The sequence below is a fragment of the Polypterus senegalus genome, chromosome 10 (assembly GCF_016835505.1).
Source record: "Polypterus senegalus isolate Bchr_013 chromosome 10, ASM1683550v1, whole genome shotgun sequence".
Taxonomy (NCBI): domain Eukaryota; kingdom Metazoa; phylum Chordata; class Cladistia; order Polypteriformes; family Polypteridae; genus Polypterus; species Polypterus senegalus.
Genome location: NC_053163.1, coordinates 90,997 through 114,716, shown reverse-complemented (window position 1 = coordinate 114,716; position 23,720 = coordinate 90,997). Strand labels below are relative to the sequence as shown.

The following is a 23,720-nucleotide window of genomic DNA, read 5'->3' as shown; positions in this document are numbered from 1 at the left end:
TGCCGCCCCATTCAGGATTGACCCCGATTCTTCCGTTGCTGGCTGAAGAGCTTCGCAAACCTGAACTGGGTAATCGCGACTTGAAAAAAAATGGTTCCTTAAAAAATAATTCAGAAAATGTATAAAACAGTTTTAATGATGCAGCGATGTCAAACCCTGGTTCATTTAATCATTATTGACGTCGGGTACTTTGCCCACCCTAAAACTGTTGACGTTTGTAATGACACGTGCGGTTACCAATAGAGTCTCACAAATGTCGTTCAAACGCCAGACGTTACCTCGTTTGCGACCAATCAACGTTTGTAATTTCGTTGAGTGGGCGTTAATGGACCGATCGACCTCGTTGCGCAGGCGCAATCTGGTTGCCTGGGAGGCCGAACGAGCGAAGTAGTAGCCGGGAACCGTTGGAAAAGGGGAAACGCCGTGAAAGGCACGCACGCGGATATCATGGTGGAACCAGATAAGCTTAACATTGACTCCATCATCCAGAGACTACTTGAGGGTAAGTGGCGGGGCCGCAGCTTGGGGTTTATATAGAAACCGGTTAAGATGGAGAGTGAGGGGGTGTGGGTGGGAGGAACTAGGCGGGGAGAGAAAGGTGACCCGCCCGTGCGCGACGTTAAATCACCACGCAGCGCTTGCAGGATTTAAGCGGGTTACTTGCCAGGAGCACACCGGCTTAACGGCTCTATTGTTAGAGGAGTAAAATTCGGTAGTCTGGCGACACGCCGCTTTATGTGGACTTAAGCTCCGTGCTGCGATTGCTAGTGCTCTAGTGTGTAATGGCTGAATTTAATGTATATGTGCATTTTTCCGTCATGTTATTGTATGTTTTGGGCCAGAACAGAGTCATTAACGGTTAGTTTGGTGGATTTGATCTGGTCGTGTGCCCAGCGCTGCGACCGCGAACTGGACAGGCGGTTTAGAAAGCGAATGAATGGCTTAGGAGCCAGAAGTGGACATCATTCAGTCCTGAAGTAGAAGGAGAGATGATTGAAATGAAGGAAAGAAGGCCAGGACTGCTGTATAACCCCGTTTTAGTGTCAGAGTTGGGGTTACCATACATCTGTTTCTTTGAGCATCCCGTGCCTTGGATGAGATGGTATGCCACATGGTCAGTGTGACTAATCCCAACCATCTTTTAGCCCCGAGTTCAACTGGCAGACTGTGATGGAATGCAACCATCCTGCCCAGTGCCAGACTGGTTTGTGCCACAACACCATCGTTCAGAAGTTTGGACATTCATTTCTGTTCAGAATGACATTTATTCAAGCTTTATGTTCCTCAAGAATCCCACATGTGCAGCAGCGAAAGTGATGTGCAGTTCCTTGTTACATTTAGGTGAAGGCAGGCAGTGTGGCACATCGATCTAAGGCTTTGTTTGGATTCCAAACTGTGAGGTTTTAGGTTCAAACCCAATACAGGCACTGTGTGACCCGGAGCATCTCATTTCACCCGTCTATGCACCAAATGGAACAACAAAAGACTTGTAACCAATTGTATTGAAAATGTTGCAAGTGTCTTTGGCTAAAAGCGTCGGCCAGATAAATAAATGTAACTTTCACCCACACTTCATGTAGTTCTGCCAATAGCTGTGATTGGCTTAGGGTGCATTTTACTGCACCCACAAAAGCTCAATGGAGTGATTGTACTGGTCAGTCCATCACATCTGAGGCAGTCCTACGTAGACTTGACTGCTTCTTCACCAAAGACTTTATGTAAATATATATATTAAAAAGCTCACAGGTGTGGTTTGGGTCCTTGTTTTGCTGAATGATGAAAGTGGCCCTAGTTAAGTGTCCATTGGGAATGGCATGTGTTTGTAAAATAGACTTTTAGCCTTTTACGTTCTGCATTCCTTGCATTTGTTGTCTGCCATCATCATTCCATTTCCTCAAGAATGCTTGACTAATGACAAACTCTTCCAGCAATCTTTAATTTATTCTTTATCTCACACAGTTTTCACTTTATCCAAATACTTTGATTCATCTCTTCCAGTCATCTAATGTCAAATCGTTTTGTTTTTTTTTGAGAACTGCCTGTAAGTCCAGCATCCCTGAGTGGTCCTTACAGTTTTCTTTCACTTTGTCCCTTCCCTTCTAAGTCTGAAGTGAGGTTATTTGTGTGTATTACAGATTACACCATTTTAGGTGTCTTCTGTTTAATAAATCTGATGACCTGTGAGACATCCGTCTCTCAAAGCACACACTCTGAAGTCCTTAGAACATAACAACATAATCAATCTGACAAACGAGGGGACACCATTCAGTTCGTCAAGCTCATCCGATTAGCTAATAGCTAGGCTGTCCCAATGATGTCCTTGTCATCGTAAGCAGGTGTGTATCTGGACTTTCCACCTCTCCTTCTGTCAGTGTACATTTGTGTAACATCTTTCATTTCTTGGGAATTCTGCGCATTGTATAGCCTTCATCTCTCAAATCAGTAATTGAGTTGATAAGTTTTTAGGGAAATCGGCGACTTGTTACACTTTCCTGGAAACAAATTGACGATTCAGAGATGCCAGTTCACTGGCCACTTCATCCACTGAAAGAAAGAGAGTATGTGGCAGTTTTCCTACTTCACTAATGAAGTCCATGGTTTTCATGTGCTCAACAGCAAAGCAGCCCTTTAGCTAGCAGGATCTGCCAAGCATGAGAAAGTAGAGAAGGACTGCAGGAATGGCTGCTTCAAGTGGGACTTTACAGGCCTCTGGAATAACGGAGTCATTTTAAAAAAACATAATAGTAATTAGGGCTGCCACTTCTGTTGTAAAAGATAAGTCTGATGATCTTTTTATTGAAGACCTGAATTTTGTACAATAATTCAAATAGGTATATACATATTACAGTCTTTGAATTTGCACTGAATAATTTTATATATGGAACGTTTTGTTTACAAATTGTGAGGTACTTATGAGAAAAATATATTTTTTTTAGTTTTACATAAAAGCTCAAAAATAAATGCATTTTCTGTCCTTGCTTGAATCTTCTCCATTTAACTCGGAGACTGTATAAATATTTCCATATTTAAATCCACTCGAAGACTCGCTGAAGGTTTTTTTTTTTTTTTAATTGATCCTAAATTGAGATGATTATTTGTAGCAATTCTGCGGTGGGCTGGCACCCTGCCTGGAATTTGTTCCTGCCTTGTGCCCTGTGCTAGCTGGGATTGGCTCCAGCAGACCCCCGTGATCCTGTGTTAGGATATAGCGGGTTGGAAAATGACTGACTATTTGTAGAATTCAAAATCCAAAAGGACTACGTTACCTGTGTATATGTGTAAGGCATAAAGTGGCTTAATAAAGGATGAATGATAGCAGCGGAAAGCTCATTGTATGGGCAGCAACTTGTACCTCTTGACAAGAAGACAAAGGTAAGAACAATGCGCTGCACTTCTGCAGCCACATTGTCTTATATAATAACGTCTACATGTAAAGTGTCTGTCTGTCTGGTACGGAATTGCAAGGCTACTACAGCATGAGGCTCAGAGAGACGGCAAGGCGACCCAAGTTAACGAGTCGGAAGAGATAAGCGACTCTGTTGCCAAAGTAAGATGCAGAGAAAAGAGAGAAGCGTCAGCAAAACGAATCCTCCTAGCAGAGAGACGCTACATTTCAATTTTTTTTTTCCTGACGATTTCAATAGATCTTTTTACAGCACCGGCTTACACAGCTAGTATTAAATAATTCTGTAACTCGCCCGGAAGTTAATTTTGGGGCCACCCACTCTGGTACAGCTTTGTTCTGGTGGGAGGACATCTGCAAAGCTGGCATGTTTTTAGTTGTCCCAAATTGTTTATTACCATAATCACATTTAAACATCTATGTATTTATTATGGACAAGTGTGTCATTGCAAGCTCTACATGTTACTTCTTCACAGAGCAGTTCTTGAAATTTAACATCTTGCTCTGACAATTTGTTAGATATTAAATATAAAAATGGAGACAAGCAAGACTAGCAAAATGCTCGTAAATCAGTTTGCACATCTTTAAATTCCTGATGTTTGTCGGCAATGTTTCCTTTTTTGGAAAGCGAGCCTACTAGATATCTTAATAAGCAGGTTACCACACAAGTGTAACAGGCACATTGTTAAGCTGTCAGAGATCTTGTTATTCGCTCTTGTAGCAAGCACGTGGTTCTGCAACACACGCAAATGACTTTTACGCAGCACAGCACTTGATAGGCAGCTTTTAGGAGAACTCCAGATGTTGCTCTTCCAGGATGCTCCATTCTGGAAAGGTGAGGGGACAGGATGGTCGTCCACACAAACGTGAGAGAAGTTTGAAGGAGCACAGATACCTTTCATTGCAGAAGTCCTTCCTTTTTATGTAAATACATAAAGGAGGATTTTACTGTGCTGTGCAATGGAGAATATAACTTGGCAAATCCGTCCTGTTTTTATATAGGATTTTAAGGCTGTCGGTTTTTTTTTTCTTTATATCCATGAGATGACTAAGTCACAAGTCTGCTGCCCGTAGTATAAATCTCTTAAATAGAGTGAACGTGCAATTCTGCACAAAATAAAGGCAGCAAGCCCACTTAACAGACTAGTCCGTCATAATTAGTTAGACTTTGTACTGAAGGTTTATTTTAGAGCACTCACAAGAGATAAGGGTGGCAACTGGCAAGCATATTCAGCAGACTAACCTGCAGCATCAATCTGTGGTACTCCAAGAAATTCTGCGACCCTTTCTTCCCAATGCTACCCACCAGTGCGAACTTCTTGAGTTAAAGGATAAGTTTGGTATTTTTCAATTCAATGTATACATTGAAACACAATTCAATATGACACAAGTCCAGCTGTTTCAATAGATTTTAAAAAGTATCTTGACGGCACTGGCGGTATACAATGGAAACACTGAGACCTGAAACGACAGTGGAAAATAAAAGACTAAAACTTACCACAGACGTCCTTTTTCAGTTTCAGTAAAAGAAAATATGCCTTTTGTGTTTCCACACATGTTTGTGACAAATATAAGAGATATGGAAAAAATGACTTTTATTGCATATTCCTGCTTCTCTACAGTGCAAGATTTATGTATAAGCTATACAAGCTATAGCTTAGGGCCCCCGCCTTCTTGGGGGCCCCCAAAACAAATTGTCCGAGTGAGCAATTGTCATATGTACTTAAATTAAATATACTACAGCATTATTTGTCCCAATGCTGCACGTCTCAAATAGCTTAGGGCCTTATCAAGTCTAAATCCGGCCCTGCTTCTCTAGGTAAGGATATTCGCTTGTGTGAGTTCACACGTACATGTGGAAGTAAATCCAAGCAAAACAAGCCATGTGACATGAGCAGTTTTCTGTGATTTGGTCTGATTTGGATGAAAACCACGTCTTTAGAGGTGAAAGGTTAACAGAAGACTAAGTGCTGAGGTGGCGGGCACAGCCGGTTTTCTTTTAAAATGGCTGACTCTCATACTATTGATGTTTTTTGAACCAAAAAATGACCGTGTAAGCTATTTTACTGTGTGTGTGTTTGCAAGATAAGAATCCGTACTCAACAACTGTCTTGGCTTGAAATTGAAATTGAAATTGGGCATATTTGGTAAGTTGTAAGACTTTTGTTTTCCAGCTAGACCCCTGCTCTTTTAATTCCAATGTCATTCCAGCGGTGTGGGCAAGATATTTTTAAAATTTATAAAAATCACTGGACGTTGGAGCACAATTGCCTACGGCAAATGTTTATATATTGTGTATTGTTAAGAAATAATGTTGAATTGAAAAATACTGAACTTGATTGGTTTCATATCCCTGAAAGAACAATTGTTAGACTGCTTAAAGAAATCGGGTCTCGCATGGTACTGATGTCATGTCCTGTGCTGAGCGTTTCCTCATCTGGGGCCTTGTCTTTAAACGGTATGAGTGCACAAAAATGTTGCGTTCTCCCGTATCCTCGCACACTTAGATGTATTAAAGCCACACACATTTTCATGGTAGCCCCCTACCTTTCATACACACGTTTTACAAACTGGCGACACCCAGCGTCAAAGCAGTGCTACTGTTTCTGTGTCGTTTACTTTTCTTTTTCATATTCGCATCAGTGATGTGGCATTTATCAAATACAGTAAAATTAATTGCACATCGTCGTACAAATTTAATTCACTTGATTGTAATCATTCTGTAACAATATAATGGTGCACGGAATGGCCAAACTATTCCAACGAGCATAGCTGCTATAGTGTTGTTCGAAGACAGCGCCTTGTATTTAGAGATGATGATGATGATGACTGGCTTCTTAGTCGTTTTAGATTTCCCAGAACTCCCCTCTTGGCGTTGTGTGCTGAACTGGCGCCAGCTTTACAAAGGCAGACTTTGAGGACTCGAGTTCTACCTGCTCCATTGTAACTTCTGTCCACTCTCCAGTTTTTAACCACAGGAGCTTTTCAACGTGAACTTGCCGACCACTCGGGTATTTCACAAACATCACTGAGTCGTGCCATGCCAGCGGTATAGGATGGTATAATCCGCTTGTCATCCAGACAGATAAGATTTCCCTACACTTTGTTTGAACTGCAAAACATCGAAGCACAATTCACAGCAATGTCCAGTTTTCCAAATGTAATCGGAGTGGTCAACTGCGTGTACATCGCTATGGCAACGGCGCTGGACAAGTTGCATCAGCCAGGGATGAATTGCCAAAAGATTGAGCTGCCATTACATCATCTATAGCTGGAGGACCTATAAAAACGGCAACTCTGTACAGTCACAGGTGCTTCTTCTAAATAGTTGCAGCATAAAGCAGAGCGAGTCACCTCACATAGGCATGTAAAGAAAAGAGAATCTATCCGTCGTGTCGCTCAGCGCCGATGCTGCACTATAAAGGCGCCGTCGGAGGATGAATTTGCTTATAGAATGCATTTCCACTTTATTAACATACTGCTCTATAGTCCACAGAAAGCATGTGGCATTGTGATGCACTATGATGACCCGCCTAACCCACTAAATGATCAGCCAAAGCGTTGCATACAACTTGGTGTGAATGTAAAAACAGGAAATCGGATGCAGCATTGATTTTTTTAACCAGTTCGTTTAAATTGTGGTCAATTTAACATAATGCAGCCCTTCTATTTCTTCGTTCATTGGCCACAGCATCCACTATTGCACTTTGTGTCCGTCTGCACACAGCCAGATGGCAGAGATGTGAGTGTTGCCAGCGTCCGAAGACGAGCTCGGCACAGCAGCACCGTCACCGCGGGGGCCAGCGCTTGTAATGTTGTCTGAAACAGGATAAGCAGACGGCAGGCTGCCTTTTCACGTCGACTGTGATATCTGACCACTTTTTTTTAATTATTTTTTTTTATTTTGGGCACTATGTTACTTTCTGAACTTGAACTTTCGAGTGTCTCCGCCATGCTTTTGTTGCTTAAACCATTGCGTAAGCCAACAAACAGTACGTTTTTCCTCACCTTCACTTTGCATTCACTGAAATTCTTTTTTTTCCACGTGCTTTTGCCATTGTCTTTTAACCAAAAACTGAATGGAAGGGGTTATTTATATTGATTTGTAAAATATGTGGAATTCTGGGTGGAGTCAGGGTGGGGTGGCAAGCGCATACACGTGTGTTACTTCACACTGACTGGCATTTATGGAGCAGAAGTGTGTGGAAGTTGGCTTACGCACGGCTTTGTGCATCTGGATCTTTTTATGCGTACGCACGTTTCCGCTTTTGCTCGTATGCCACTTTTTAGTGTGAATTCTACGCACAGCGTTATATGTGAGGCCTCCGGTGTTTGTGCATGAAAATAGTGCCGATGTGGAACACCGGCCATGTTTACATAGTGAGCAAACAATCATTTTGTTAGTTTTCATGGTGAAATCTTCTCAACCAGGGGAACATTTTTAGATGATATTTGGAGAGACTGTCCTGTGGAGAATATGGTGCTGCTACAGAGCATGGTGGCGTCCCAGAGTGCAGTTTGAGTGGACCTTGCTGGGACAATTAGACATTCAGAAAATACACTTGGATTAATTTTGTGTGTAAAGTAGTGCTTATCGGTATTTTGTATCAACATTAATATGTTTCCTAAAGTTCCATTGTGTAGGAGGGTTGAGTGATCGAACAGTCTTAGGTGAAATTCAACATTTCTGACCAAGGTCTTTTGCTTCTAGTCAAAGGCTCTCGTCCTGGAAAGAATGTTCAGCTAACTGAAAATGAGATCCGTGGCCTCTGTCTTAAGTCCCGTGAGATTTTCCTCAGCCAGCCTATCTTGCTCGAACTCGAGGCCCCCCTAAAGATTTGTGGTGAGTTGATGATTTACCTGCTGACCGTTCTCTTTGTCTCCTGGTGCACCTCTCTTGCTCACTCAGCTCCATTGGTCCTTTTTATTTAAGGGGATGTACATGGTCAGTACTATGATTTGCTCCGACTGTTTGAGTATGGCGGATTCCCGCCAGAGAGCAACTACCTCTTTCTTGGAGACTACGTGGACCGTGGGAAGCAGTCGCTGGAGACGATCTGTTTGCTGCTTGCCTACAAAGTCAAATACCCAGAAAACTTCTTCCTACTCAGGGGCAACCATGAGTGTGCATCAATCAACCGTATTTATGGATTCTATGACGAGTGTGAGTATTTATTTGTATATATTCATTTACAGATACTATTTTTGTGCAGCCCGGATATCCATGCCAAAGTGGGATGAAGCTGAGCAAATAGAATCCGTTTTAGCAGTTTTTTATCTGGACTGACTTAATGTTATTTCATCTTTAAAGTTCGCCTGGTTAGTTTTAAGTTGTATTGGTAGTTGGAGACTTGAAGCCTGTCTATAGTGGGGCAATGGATGGGGGTAAATGCAGTGGCAGAATGAATTGGCGTCCGATTCTTCATCAGAATCGATTCTCTGATTGTTACTGATGGAGATCCCAAAATAAAAGCAGCCTTTGCACATGCTTGCTCTTCTTAAAAGTGTGCCTTTGCGCATTTCTTCCTCTCTCCTCACAGGCAAGCGAAGATATAATATCAAGCTGTGGAAAACCTTCACGGACTGTTTCAACTGCTTGCCAGTAGCGGCAATTGTGGACGAGAAGATTTTCTGCTGCCATGGAGGTACGTCTGTCTGCCTGGCTGGAGGGTGGGCTTATGCTCTTGGGATTCGAGAAAGTGCTTCCAGAATTCCTGGCTAAGTCCTTAGATGTAGTGTGCACTCCCAAGAGTGACATGAAAGTTAAACTTTATCATGCCAAAAGGAAAAAATTAACTTAGTCACGTACAGCATATGTGAATGACAGAAATGAGAGAAACAAAATAAATAGAAAAACGTATCATCCACAGAACGAAAAAATCTTCACCTTTGTATATAAAAATATTGATAATTTTGATTGCATTACTCTGATGGGACTTTATGAGCTAACCTTTCCAATTAGTGGGTAAGACTGCTTAATATACACGTAGACGTTTAGCAAAAGAAAAGACTAGAAAGCAAATTTACTGTATATTGAGGAAAAAGGAGAGTTTGAGCAAACCCATTTAGACGAAGACATGCATATTGCACTTTTTCAGATGACTTTACATATTGCTGTGCAGTTGAACCTTTAGCGTGATGCACCCATTTTCAAGATCATAGATCAGACCAAAGCACATGATGCCATGCACAATGAATGTAACAGATACTTGAATTCAGCAGTTAAGTGTGAAGTAAACCATTTTCCTTCTGGCATGTCTCCTTGTAATGCGAGTCTGCTTCATATGAAGACTGGCTGCCTCTTACAGAGCACATTTGAGCTCAAACAGGTAGCCAGGCGCTGGGTTTGTGTCTGAGGCATTCTTTAACTTTCAGCTGAAGTACACTGTGTGCACAATTATTAGGCAAGTGAGTATTTTGACCATATCATAATTTTTAATGCGTATATTCCAACTCCAAGCTGTATTAACTTGAATGCTTATTGGATTTAAGCACGTCAGGTGATGTGTATTTGTGTAATGAGGGAGGGTGTGGCCTAAGGAGATCAACACCCTATATCAAGGTGTGCAGAATTATTAGGCAGCTAGTTTTCCTCGGGCAAAATGGGCCAAACAAGAGATTTAACTGACTCTGAAAAGTCAAAAATTGTAAAAAGTCTTTCAGAGGGATGCAGCACTTTTGGAATTGCTAAGATATTGGTGTGTGATCACAGAACCATCAAACATTTTGTTGCAAATAGTCAACAGGGTCGCAAGAAACGTGTTGAGAACAAAAGACACAAATTAGCTGCCAAAGATTTGAGAAGAATCAAACGTGAAGCTACCAGGAACCCATTATCCTCCAGTACTTTCATATTCCAGAGCTGCAACCTACCTGGAGTGGCCAGAAGTACAAGGTGTTCAGTGCTCAAAGACATGGCCAAGGTAAGGAGGGCTGAAACCCAACCACCACTGAACAAGAAACATAAGTTGAAACGTCAAAACTGGGCCAAGAAATATCTGAAGACAGATTTTTTTCAAAGGTTTTATGGACCGATGAGATGAGAGTGACTCTTGATGGACCAGATGGATGGACCTGTGGATCAGTAATGGGCACAGAGCTCCACTCCAACGTATGAGCTGGTATTTTTAAAGATGAGCTAGTTGGACCTTTTTGCATTGAAGATGAACTCAAAATCAACTCCCAAACCTACTGCCAGTTTTTCAAAGACACTTTCTTCAAACAGTGATACAGGAAAAAGACCATGATTTTTATGCAGGCCAATGCTCCATCACTTGCATCGAAGTTCTCCACTGCGTGGCCAGCCAGTAAAGGCCTTAAAGATGAAGGAATAATGACATGGCCCCTTCCTCATCTGACCTAAACCCTATCGAGAACTTGTGGGCACTTCTTAAACGCTAGATTTACGGGGGAGAAAAACAATCCACCTCTCTGAAGAGTGTCTGGGAGGCTGTAGTCACTGCTCCACAAAAAGCTGATCGTCAACAGATCAAGAAACTGACAGACTCCATGAATGGAAAGGCTTATGACTGTTATTGGAAAGAAGGGTGGCTATATTGGTCATTGATTGATTGATTGATTTTTTTAAATGTCAGAGATGTTTATTTGTACATTTTGAGGTGTTTGTTTATTATTCTCACTATAACAGATGAAAATAAACAAGTGAGATGGGAAAATTTTCATTTTTCCTTTAGTTGCATAATAAATCTGCACACTAATACTTGCCTAATAATTGTGCGCACATATGTATTCCCCTGATGATGTTCACACTCACATTTCCGTTGTGAAACATTCAGGTTTCAGGTTTATTAACATTTTGGATTGACTGATAGCACTGTGTTTGTTCCATATTAAAATTAATCCTCAAAAATACAACTTGCCTAATAATTCTGCACTCCCTGTATAGTAACAGGGAACCAAGGTTTAAATTGGGGTGTTGTAGAAATGGGGGTGAGCTTAGCAAATAATACGGGATAAACCCAACCAGTCCTCGAGCACAATAGCGGAAATTCATAGATGTACTCCCTGTGGCTTCTACCTTGGTGTGTTGGCATATACTATTTCATAATTCAGATCCTCCAGTAGGACCTAAAGATGGTAATGATGTGAATCATGAGTGTTTCAGCAAGATGTAAAATAATTTATTTCGAAAAGGTAAATTTCATGATAGATAACAAAGGTTAAAGTGGGATGAGCTTATGAATATAAAGACGGTTGAGGAGATTTATGGTGGCTTCCAGTGGACACTTCCTACAGTACAGCCCAAGTTAATGCCAAAGATGAGAAGAAAAAGAAAATATAAAGCCATGGGAATAGAAACATGATAAACAAGCGTCTCTGCAGTGCTTTCAGTGTTGTTTTTCAGTGGTAGCTGGAGGGCATAAAATGGCTGGAAAGCTCCAGACTTCTAAATGCCAAAAGGTGATCTTTTGTTAAAAATGAAAAAGTCGAACCTATTTTAGCTGAAAGGGAGCAGTCAAGGAGGAGGTGCAGTGCATTAAGAACAGTGATTAAAATATGAATTCACACTGCTTTCATGTGTAATGGAGGATTCGCACAAACATCATTACGAGTGGCAGCTCCCAGTCGGAGGATTTGGAGTTAACTGTGTTGTGCAAATTGACTAAGATGTGATGGTAACGCTGACCTTTCACCTTCTCTCATTATAAAAGACATTTGGCAGTCGGAGGCGATTTTGGATCACTCGTTTATTTTCACAATAAATAATTCGAGCAACTCTTCAGATGCTGTGTGATGTGTGAGCTGAACAGCAAATCAACAGCCAGTCTTGCATTTTACCAAAAACTCTAACCTGAAACACTCACAGGCAGTGCAAGATAGGAAGGCCTGCCATTTTCAAACATTCTCTGTCAAAATACATGCAGCCTTGGCTTTACCCAGCAGTTTGGTTTATGAGGAGGTAAATACAGTTTGAGGTTATTAAAAGATGAAGTGCTGCTTGGTTTAAAAAGTTGCAGAGTGAATAAATTACATGACGTTTTCCCAGGATTGGTGAATGTGTATAAAACAGAGCTGGTGCCAAGGAAACATCTGTAGTGAGGAGCCTCTGAAATTCTTATTAGAACTTTAATATTTTGGTTGAAACTGAGCCATTGCAGCCGCCCAAGTGACATGCTGTAACAAAAAATACTCATTGTAAAACCAGTCTTAATCTTTAAGTTATATTTTATTATCCTATTGATGATCACTCCTGAAATAAAACCTAATATGGCTGTAGCCTTGACTTTCTCGCACATCCACCTTCTAATTCGATTAATAGCTCTTTGAGGTAACACCTTTCTAAATGTCTGTGCAAGATAAACTCGCTGTGTATGACGTACTGTACAAGCACAACTGTTGTCATTTGGAAACTCGGAGCCCACAGTTTTTGTTCAGTAAGTGAACCGAGTTTACCCTGCAGGTATAGTTGATAACGCAAATGTTGAAAAATGACTTGACATCAAAGAGTTGGCGTCAGTTTGAACAGGACAGACGCGTCACCTTTACATAATTAAAAGTACATATTTTGCCAGGCCTGTCACCTGGAATATTTGGCCATTAAGACCTTCAAAGCCTGCCTCGGGTTCTCTGTCTGGAGTTCTACTGAGTGCACTGATGACACACGGTCAGCTCTTAACTCGGAGTCCTTCCACAGCATGGCAGCCTTGTTATCTCATTTGCTAGGTCAGAATCCTCTCTTTATAACAAAATGATTTCCAGAAAGCCCAGTTTTCTTAGAATCTTGTAAGCTTTTTTTCCATGTTGTTTTCTCCTAACTGAATTATGACTGACTTGCGTTATTGCCATATGCCACAAAGATAATTAAATTGATACTCAAAGTCTGTCTCCATAAATCGAATGCATTAAGCATGTAATAGAGCACAAAACATTCATTTCTATCAGAAAAAATACTGACTCTTGAGTGCAGCCATTGTTCCAGCATTCCTTCCATGTTCGTGTTGTATTTAATTTGTTCTCCAAGTACAAGTGAGCGCCGGCATTACACACCACACAAGCTCTCCAGGCCGGGTTAGGCTTAGGCACAGCAGGTGTTTTGAGATGAGGTGCTAACCCTAACCCTAAGCCTAACCCTAACTTCTTGTGAGAATTGCACTGGACTGTGCATGAGGCAATAAGAACACTTTAACCCAGCCGGGCTACATTTACTGTATCAAAACACAGGGTCAAGTTTAAAATGGAGACGGAGCCATCAGAATGCTTACGTGACGCCTTTCAAAAACCAAAGTTTAGTGCATGGTTCACTTTTCCAGTCCGTTTCCCTTTACAAAAGTTACACCTCCACGCTGCTCGGCATCCCAAGTCAAGTCATCCATTTTGTGTTCTACTTTTCCTAAGTCACACTGTCGCCAGTTAGGTGTGTTCAGACTGCAGAGAGTTGCGAGATGGTGTGGCAGGCGCCATTGGGTTTTTTGGAGAGCTGTGTGCAGCATCTCAGCTAGAGGGTTGTAGGATGTTTCTAAAACCATTATGGAGAAATCTGGACATAGCAGGGTACTGTTCACTGGAGTGAGACATGGTAAGGAGAACTTTACAGGTGAAGGGGCTGCAAGGCAGCCACGTCTGGGACCAGAAAGGCGCTCCTTATGATGGCCATATAACAGATGGGAAGATGAGAAGCTACTAATGCATATTTGAATTTGGTACTGGAATTATCTTCATGAGCTATTTCATTTCATTTTTACAAGCCACAACTTGTGACACTGACATCCCTGTCCTCAATGTATCTACCCCACAGGCTTGTCTCCCGACCTCCAGTCCATGGAGCAGGTCCGTCGTGTCATGCGGCCTACAGATGTTCCGGATCAGGGCCTGCTGTGTGACCTGCTTTGGGCTGATCCTGATAAAGATGTGCTGGGATGGGGCGAGAATGACCGGGGGGTGTCTTTCACATTTGGAGCAGACGTTGTGGCCAAGTTCCTGCACAAACATGATATGGATCTCATTTGCAGGGCACATCAGGTGAGCTTTGTGAAGCCTTTACCAGAGGCATCATGCACCGGGCACTAGCTTGGCTTGTGCTCTAACAGTCTGCCGTTTTTCTTTGTAGGTGGTAGAAGATGGCTATGAATTCTTTGCAAAGAGGCAGCTGGTCACCTTGTTCTCCGCACCCAATTATTGTGGCGAGTTTGATAATGCTGGAGCAATGATGACTGTGGATGAGACCCTCATGTGTTCGTTTCAGGTGAGCATCACAGATGAGAGCTCGGCTTGTGTTTTAAGATTTAGCCCATCACTCTTACTTTAGTGGATGGTCTGCTTACGTGGTCAATTCTTTGATGAAATGGCAAATCATAGCTGGCCAGCTGAAGGTTTAGATAGGAGCCCGGTCAAATGATCACATGGGGCACATTCATAATGCACATAAAACGTGACTCCATTTTGATCCTCGGCTCATACCTTCTTGAATTGTTTGACACTTCAGAGTCATTTTCAGACAATTCAAATCCACCATGAGTGTGTATGGAGATCTTGCCTGAAAGTGCTTCACTTGTGCAAATTTATCAGGCAAGTGCAGCCTAACAGACCACCATGAATGCCACCAGCAGGCAGACTGCTGCACTACTTTATATCTGAGAAGTTGTGACCTTGTGCTGATGAGGCAGAAAAATAGAAAGCGAAAGATCATAGCTGCTGCACAGAGCACAGCTACCATTGCCATGCCTGTTTGTAGAAACCTGGAGCCCCAAGAGATGAGCCAGCACTGACATCTGAAGGGTTGGGGGGGCAGCACAGTGCTGTGACAATTTTGAGAGGAACAGTCACATTGTATCTTTTATAAGCGAGAAGTGCAAATATTTTATATTAAAATAAAACAAAAGGTCGCCCCATGGCACGATAAGGCAGGCAGTTCATTGAAGAGATCTGAGTAGTGATGTCACAGGCCGGCCGGCGGGCCTAGTAGAAGTACCTGATCAGAAATCACCAGGAGGGAGTATCCCCTTGATCAATACCATTAAATCATTTTCACCTCTTTTACATGAGTGATGAACTACGGCTTTTTAGATTGTTTCCCACTTGTGTCAAAGTGAACATCTTTGTGGAGACCTCCACCCAAAATAATTACATAGCAAGTTTGTGGCTTCCAGGGCTGCGTAAACATCTACTGTTATTCTGATCCTCTATATGAGGAAGCCCCCATGCCACACAACTTCAAAGATCCTGTGTGACACCAACTTATGAAAGAGTTTGACAAAGGCAGTGGATGAGCGATTGCTCTCGTTTTTAAGTTGCAGTCATTGCCATGACGACTGTGGTGACAGCGTTCATAAATGGGTTCAAATGTGCCCTAGCAACACTGAAAAGGTAAAAGTGGCTCTACGCTGGGCTGTGGTTTCAAGGTGTACACTTGAGCAGTCTAATAAAAGCCAGCACTGACCACACCGATGTGAATCGGGCAGGACTGGCGTAGTCCACGCCGCTGCATTGATTACCAGGATGGGAGTTGGTACAAGACAGGCGAATGTGCTGTTTCCAGTACTTCTGACAGTGTTTTAAGAACTCATTTCACACCACGACTGTTGCCCACTCAGATTAACGAGGTTACTTGGGTCAGCATCTGTCTACGAGAGTCTTAGCTAGTGCCAATTACTACAAATGCCTATCAAGTCCACCACCTCAATCCTAAAAACACGAGAGATGGACGCCACACACTACTTGTGGTCCCCGGTGCCAGCAGATGAGCACACTGCTTTGAGCAGGTTCGATTTAACAACGGACTGAGAGATTACAAGCCCACCTCTGGCTCTTAGCATAGTTTCATATTTCTGAAATATTGCTGGTTTGCTGTTGTACTGTCTGAAGGTTTCTCAGGCATGGCGAGCGAGTCCAGCTACGGTCTTGTCCCTCCATTCCCATTCGGTCTGTCAGGTACCATAAACATGCAGGCCTGGCTTTAGTTTGCTTGATGGAAAATGCATTCCCATTGTCATGAATCAAGACAAATCAAAGATGGAGGGACCAGTTGCAGGCTGGTCTGACTGAGCCGATGGGGATGTCAAACTACACGACCGTCTCACCGCTTACGTAAATGTAGTTTAGGTAAATGGATTGGGGAGATTTGTACAGAGGCTACAAGAGCAGAGTGCCGGAGAGCATCACGCTCCTGGAATCCTGCATCAGGAAGGCCTTCAGACGCTGACGTCTTTCTTTTCTTCTTCTTCTTCTTTTAGATCCTCAAGCCTGCAGATAAGAAACTCTTCTCCTATGGCGGCGGTGGTATGGGTTCAGCACGGCCCGTGACACCACCACGAAACTCGGCGAAGTCCAAACCCAAGAAATAACACCCTGCCCCCTCTCTCCCCCCCACCACCACCACCACCCTCAATAAGCTGTCAAGCCTGACTCCGCCTTGTGAGGCGGAGCCAAGGACTCCAGACCTGGCCTCCTAGGGACAGGGCCACAGACTGCTGATGACCGCTCAGCCACTGCCACCACATTCATCGTGTGAGTAGCAGGTAGATGCAAAGTAAGCAAACGTCAAGAAGCCTCCCCACTTTGTTAGTTTTAATTTCCACATTGATCTCGTGCACCAGCAAGACAAACTGGTGTGTGAGCACCGCTGAATCTCCTCATCATGTCAAGCTGCTGCCCTCGCAGGACAAGATGTTCTCTCCATCACTCAGGGTGACAGATGCAGGATGGAGAGGGGACACAACTCTCCTCTGTTGAGGAAAAAGCACATCCTTCCCCACCACGGACCTCGGCACCCTGTGTGGGTCCAGGAGAGTCGGGCACAGAGACTTGAATTCCTGTCGATTTTATTTTAAAGTGTTGCGAGAGTGAGTCTGTACATGTTTAAGAAAAAACCACTAAATAAAGAGCTCCAAGAGTGATGGGTGGCTGCGCTCTCTGCTCCTTTGCTATCGCTCCACTAGCGGCCCACCTGCCTCCTTCTGCTGCCCACTGGCCCTAAGAAAGTACAGCAAGTGCATGATGGCAGCCGGGGTAACGCCAGGCAATCGAGAGGCTGCAGCAATCTGAGAGAGAGAGCAAAAATGAGACCAGAGGCCACCCAATGCCACCCTTCTCTCCCCCGGCATGTACTCACCGTAGGAGGGCGGTGACGATGCAAAACCTCGCGGGCCTCAATGGACAGGGAGGCAGGTAGGTGAAGGTAGTCGAGATCCGTAGGCAGGACCAGCTGTTCATCCCGGCGCACCTGCTCCATGTCCAGCTTCTGCTGCTCGGCGTGCGGTTCATATAGCGCTGGGTAATAAAGCGGGCAAGTAAGTTTGAGGTTAGTTGTCAACAGGGGCAGGACGGGGACAGCACTCACCTTCAACTTGTATTCGATCCGACAGGTCCAGAAATGGCACCAGGTCTTGTGGAAACACAGCTGCTAAAGCGTCCAGGGTCACTCCTCGGTACTGCAGCACGTCAAAGGCGCTAAAGGAGGGGCACACGTGAAAATCTGCGCCCCTGAGCTCAAGCTTCATGACTGAAATGGGCAACTGTTTCTCACCTCATGTGTCCACTCCGCTCCTGGCTAATGCCAACCTCGGGCAGCAACTGCTTCCACCGATAACTGGACAGACACAGAGACTTGAGCAGCGAGATGCCCTCGCTAAGGCGTGAGGCTATGTGGCGGGCAGTCACCACCCGGGCACCTGAGATACAGCCAGTTTGATGATAAGCTGGAAAAGAGAAGCAAGATCAAGAGCGATGCTGGAGCCCTCCAAGGAGTCACTGGTGATGCCCGCTCACCTCTTTCTGTCAACCTCTGATCGGCGTTGTCTGGTCTCAGTATGGTTCGGAATTCTGCCCGGCTGGTGAACATCCTGTATGGCTCGGTGACCCCTAGTGAGGTCAGGTCATCGATAAGTACCCCAATATAGCCCTCTGTGCGGCTTATGGTGAAGGGTGGCAGTGAACGGGTATGCAGAAATGCATTGATGCCAGCCACAATGCCCTGCAATACAGCAACGTCCAGGTAAGCAATTTGGGAATTGTCACAACAGCAGCCTCTTCAGAATCCAAATGCAGCCCTACCTGTGCAGCAGCCTCCTCGTACCCCGTGGTACCATTTATCTGCCCGGCCATGAAGAGGCCCTGCACTTTACGGGTCTCCAGCGTGGGGTGAAGCTGCCGAGGGTCCAGGTAGTCGTACTGCACTCCATAACCTGGTAGGGACACAAAGGGGGCTCACGTCATCGGGTCCTAGTCAGGGCCCATTCCAACCCCACCCGAGAAACACATCCGCACCTGCAGCTGCAATGTCTGCGGCTTCGAGGCCCGGGATGTGACGGAGCAGAGCCACCTGCGCCTCCACTGGCATGGTCATCGACAAGCCTTGTGGGTAAATGAGCTCAGAGTTCAGGCCTTCGGGTTCCAGCCACACCTGGTGAGCACGGCCTGGAAAGCGGAGCACTTTGGACTCGATGGAGGGGCAGTACCTGTACTGGGCACGAGAGGGACGTACAGCAAGATGGAGTGACCTGGACTGGGGAGGACACAGTGGGCAAAGTACCAAACGTATAGAGAGAGAGAGGCACTAAATCGATTAGGGAGTCAAGACGCGGGGACTTACCGAGGGCCTTTGGTGTCCTGCTGGACGTGATCATTGGCTGCCAGGGTGTCCCGCACGACATCCTCAACCCCCGGTGTGGTGTACGTCAGGTGACACAGGAGCTGCTGGCTGGGCTGGTCAGTGGGGACAAAAGTCAGCTGTCAGACTGAGACACACAACACAGAAATGACAAGACGAGGACGGCAAGCGCAGCCCTGAGACGACCCATGAAACTGAGCCGTCGCCCGCCTGCCCGCCTCAAACAGCTTCACGACTGAACAACCTCGTCCAGAAAATGAAGCAAAACCACAAGTGAGACAAGAAAAGCGTCGGCAGCCGATCGCGGGATTGAGGCGGCTGTCCTTTTTGTACGGAGAAGCTGCAGCTTCTGAGGGTTTCTTCGCCATCACCTTTAAGGTTCTTCTTCACGGCCGAGTTTCATCCAAATGCTGCCAAACCTAAAGAGGGGCCGAGACTTCAGGGCCATGGTGATCGGCTGCTGTCCTTTAGCCTCCAGTGCCATCTGCACCTCCGCCTGCACGGCTAATCTTCAGCATGTCCAATAATTAAAGAGTCGATAAAACAGACAAACGCTAAACGAACGTCAGCAGTTACAGCCGTGGCACACAACACAAATATTTAGAAAGGCCCTGGCATTACCTGTAGGCCAAGTAACTAAACATTGACATCACTTCAAGGAAAGAATGGCGCACTGGTGGCAACATCGGTTGGGGTCCCCGAGGACAGACCCTGACCACCAGTGCCATCTTCAAACATTTCTAAGTTAGACTGGCACAAGGTCCACCTGAACTCACACAGGACAGCTGGAAAGGCTGCATGGGCATCCTCACCTCAATTGCCACTTCCGCATTCATGAAGCTAAATGGCACTGGGCGCTCGTCGCCATGGTGGACCTCCAGCTTGTCAAAATTGACCGATTCCTTTCTAATGCGTGGCGGGGTGCCCGTCTTCAGACGGCCTTTGGTGAAGCCCAGTTCTGAGAGGGAGAGGGACAGACCGACCGAGGGGGCTTCTCCAAGCCTGCCGCCAGGGACGCTACTGGTACCAAACTTCAGGGAGCCCGAGAGGAAAGTGCCCGTGGTTAAAATGACTGCTCTGCCCAGAACGATGGCGCCATCACCTGGAACACAGAGGACGAGCAGCAGTTAAGGCCTAGAAAGTGCGATGGTGCCCCACAGACAGTTCCCAAGCCAATTGTCTTACCCAAACGGACCCCCGTCACTCTGGCTAACCCTGGCCTGCTGGCATCGGGGTCTTCCACCATCAGGTCCTCCACCGAGGCTTCTCGCACATTCAATAGCGCTGTGGCGCAGACCTCTCTCTGAACGGGCAGAAGGACACCGGTGGACAGTGAGTACACTGGGGTGGCGCAGAGCCCTGCCATCTGTACAAATGCTGCCCACCTGCATGGCACTCCGATACAGCAGACGGTCCACTTGCGCCCGCAGCCCCCACACGGCCGGCCCTTTGCTGCGGTTCAGGACCTTGAAGTGGATCCCCGTCTGGTCACACAGGCGTCCACAGAGACCATCCAGTGCATCCACCTCCCGAACCAGATGACCCTTCCCAATGCCACCAAACGATGGGTTACAGGAAAGCGTCCCTAGAAGAAAGATGAAGACCATCAGCTTGACAACCACACTGGGCACTTGGCTCTAAATAACCAAGAGGATCTCACCAATGGTGCTGAGTTTTTGAGTGACCAATAAAGTCTGCGCTCCGCCCCGCGCTGCTGCCGCCGCCGCCTCGGTGCCTGCGTGACCACCGCCCACCACGATGACATCGTACTGGTCACCGCTTACATTCTGTCCTATTAGCCTTGTGGAAAGGAACTGGAGGCGAGCACGGTGACAATGACAAAAGCGGCGAGGCAGCATCAGTGTCGTCAAAGACCACCGGCAGGGTCATCAATCCAAATAGGTGACCGGGATTCAGCGGGTCTGCAAGAAAACGTCTGTTAAAGAAAGAACAAACGCGGCATCAAAAAGGTGACAATGACCCGGAGACCACCCAGTGCAACCTGCCAGAAGGAGGGTCCACAAGACAAGCCAACCGCAGTGTCCTGGAGATGACACTGGGCAGTAAAGCAACGTCAGTCCTACCAGCAGGAGGCCAGCGCCTGGACCACTGGCAGGGTGCAGGACCCCCACTGAGGGCACTTGCAAGGACCAGGCCCGAACTCAGACAAGTGCAGTCATCTCATTTATGGAGAAACGGAGCAACGCCAACAGAAGATGCGCGAGGTCCAAACCTTCTTATACATCCACCTTGGCGCCTGCCAGGCATGTCTGCCATCGCTCAAGTACAGCGCAGGGACTTGCACGTGTCACGAGGGTTACAGTCCTGAGCTCACGCCATCCTCGATGGCTGCCACACCGTCAGCCTTACTGAGGCGAGAAGCGCACACGCGGGTGAAACCTCGACGACTTCGAATCGAGCATTTCAACTTACTATTGACATCTCAAGCTGCTGTGCCAACCGGCCGGCTTTCCTTCAGTTGACCACGGTGTGCCCGAGGGGTTCATGTTCTGGTTAACAGGACCCTAACCTCGGCAGCTCACTGCTGTCCACACAAACGTCGGAGGTGCCACACCCTGCCCGCTTGTCAGACGTTTCTTGCTTTCAAATCTTATCTTTCAAAGTCTTTTCATTGAGTAAGTCTCTTAATTGTGGGCAGCACTGTAAAGGGCACTCGGAGATTTTTCAAGTTTTGAGATCAGGTGGTCCTACTTGACATGATGGCACTGGAGATGCGGGGCACGTTGATGACTCTGTGGATGTGACAGCGACATTAATGACTGAAAAAACATTTTATGATTCTGTTACTGAATTGTGTGCCAGATTTACTGGGCTTGGCAATCGGGCTGGCACCACAACGAGGGTTTATGAGGGTTCAAGGCACCCCTAGAAATGCCAAGGCATTCCGCTGCACAAAAAATAAGGTCAGGTCAGGGTGGGCAGCAGGCACCATACGACAAAACAGCCCTCTACGTGGGCATCCCCTTGACCACTTGGGTCCTCGGGTCCTGTGAGCCGCACCACAAATAATAAACTGCTTGGCACAAGTAAACACATTTTATTTAATTGAAACACGGCTAATAGTTAACTTGAATTCTTTATTTTTTAGCCTTTTAACTTTCTCGTTCGTGACTCATCATGTTGGACCCTGCGCTCGGACTCGACGATCTTCCATGGTGACGACTTGCAGTGCCAGTCCTAATCTTTTTCTTTGGACTCATTGATGGGTGGCCTTTGATTAAAAGGGGTCACCTGGCTGGACCCCCCCAAATCTTTGAAGTAGCGAGATGTTCAAATGTGCTGAACACGAATGGGAAACTTCTGGGTCCCACAACACGAGTCCAGTACATAATCTGCCCCGCTCGGTGTCTCGACTGGACTGTCCAGGTGCCTCCTGCCTTTGTCATTTGTACTGGACACTGTAGCAACTGTCGTTTGGTGGCGGCTAAAACGGTCAGATTTCGAAGGGGATGTGGCGGCCCAGTCGTTGCGCAGCACAAAGCCGACAATACGAACGCCAGCCCTCCGCCCGCTGTGTCTCGGCCTTCACGGCATCCGATTGGGGACCCAAAGGCCTGCGCTACCGACAGATTTTGGTGTCTCTGAAGCTCCCGCTGAATCGACCGACAAGTGCGACCTACTCGCGCTGACTTCACGCACACGTCAACATTTTTCTCAAACTACAACTCCAAAGCTCTCGATCAGCAGGACGAAGTCGTTACGGCGCAATTACAGCAACGTTGGCACAAATCACAAAGGCAAACGCCACACTCACCTTGCCGGTTTTTAAGACTGACCGCCGACTGCGCGTTTTGTCAAATGTACCCATGAGACGGTCACGCTGGCGGAACCAGATATGACGCCATATTTCTCGCGCGCTGATGGGCGGAGCATTAGCGTTAGAATTGATGAACAGATAAAAACTAAGAGGGCGCAGTGCGGTTGAAAGTGTTTTGCAGAAAAGTCCGATTCCGTCCCTCCGTCTGTCCTCCCGTCAGGTCATTGGCGCCTGGTTTAATGTAAGTTGCCGAATACGGCAGGCTTTAAGCGGGCGGCGCTCGTCAGTGGTTTGGCGCCCCCCAGTGGACCGACTGCGTATCTCCCCAGACATGGAGGCTGCGGTCTCTACTCCAGTTCATGGCTCTTTTCCACTCGCACCAAAGATGTAACGGGGCCATCAGCCCGGTCCGTCTCCAGGCGTTAGTCCGTTATCAGCGTGAACTCCAAAGGAGGCGTTGATTCAATTATGTCACCGCATAGTACGTAGGGACGACGTGCCGGCGGAAGAAACTCCGCTTTTTAAGCTCCTACTTGTGATGATTGTACAATATGTATTTTTTTTTTTACGGCGCTTGTGATTCTTATTTCTGCCAACTACTTTGATATTCACTTATATGAAGCTTCATTTTAATGAACAGGTAAAAAAAAACAAAAAAAATACAAAGTAAAGTGTAGACCCCTGAGCCCCCACCATGGATGAACTGGTCCCAGACTGAGCGACAGGGTGTGGATTTATTCCTTTTGTGCCTTTTTACATCATAATTACCTGGTGTGCCATGGCATTTCCCCAGTGGCCCTTATGACATTAACACATGCCCATCTTAATTTCGTTTGGCATTTTGTGCCCTCTGGAACCGTGCTGTGTTTGCTGTCACAGTGGACTCGACATGCTTGTGTGCACATAACGTGGCACCATGTTGAATGTCGGCCAGTGATGCCAGCACAGATTGCTTTACACTCCACTACACTGAT

The 23,720-nt window shown here is 45.8% G+C and overlaps 2 protein-coding genes across 2 annotated transcripts; one reads left to right on the top strand and one right to left on the bottom strand.

Moving 5' to 3' along the window:
• Positions 1-347: 347 nt before the first annotated feature.
• Positions 348-17,256, top strand: LOC120536411 (serine/threonine-protein phosphatase alpha-2 isoform-like). Its single transcript, XM_039764740.1, has 7 exons — positions 348-502; positions 8,115-8,246; positions 8,337-8,567; positions 8,944-9,048; positions 14,160-14,383; positions 14,472-14,606; positions 16,594-17,256. Exons 1-7 carry the CDS (start codon positions 448-450, stop codon positions 16,702-16,704), a joined length of 993 nt encoding a protein of 330 aa, XP_039620674.1. The 5' UTR covers positions 348-447; the 3' UTR covers positions 16,705-17,256.
• mto1 (mitochondrial tRNA translation optimization 1) lies at positions 17,165-22,995 on the bottom strand. The gene is made up of 13 exons (XM_039764738.1): positions 22,744-22,995; positions 20,629-20,904; positions 20,354-20,553; positions 20,154-20,271; positions 19,781-20,070; positions 18,951-19,063; positions 18,626-18,816; positions 18,413-18,543; positions 18,128-18,332; positions 17,886-18,057; positions 17,700-17,809; positions 17,472-17,629; positions 17,165-17,400 (listed from the first exon to the last, which is right to left on the bottom strand). The coding sequence occupies exons 2-13, from the start codon at positions 20,825-20,827 to the stop codon at positions 17,284-17,286; spliced, it is 2,004 nt and encodes a 667-aa protein (XP_039620672.1). The 5' UTR covers positions 20,828-20,904; positions 22,744-22,995; the 3' UTR covers positions 17,165-17,283.
• Positions 22,996-23,720: the final 725 nt, after the last annotated feature.

What these genes read in the sequence shown, in the direction of transcription:
- LOC120536411 (XM_039764740.1), top strand. Translation starts at nt 448, where the DNA reads ATGGTGGAACCAGATAAGCTTAACATTGACTCCATCATCCAGAGACTA. An exon ending in GGCCCCCCTAAAGATTTGTG is followed by an intron (nt 8,247 to 8,336) that starts GTGAGTTGATGA and finishes TTTTTATTTAAG; the next exon opens with GGGATGTACATGGTCAGTAC. An exon ending in GATTTTCTGCTGCCATGGAG is followed by an intron (nt 9,049 to 14,159) that starts GTACGTCTGTCT and finishes TCTACCCCACAG; the next exon opens with GCTTGTCTCCCGACCTCCAG.
- mto1 (XM_039764738.1), bottom strand. Translation starts at nt 20,827, where the DNA reads ATGCTGCCTCGCCGCTTTTGTCATTGTCACCGTGCTCGCCTCCAGTTC. An exon ending in AGTGACGGGGGTCCGTTTGG is followed by an intron (nt 20,071 to 20,153) that starts GTAAGACAATTG and finishes TCTGTGTTCCAG; the next exon opens with GTGATGGCGCCATCGTTCTG. An exon ending in GAGCGGAGTGGACACATGAG is followed by an intron (nt 17,810 to 17,885) that starts GTGAGAAACAGT and finishes CCCCTCCTTTAG; the next exon opens with CGCCTTTGACGTGCTGCAGT.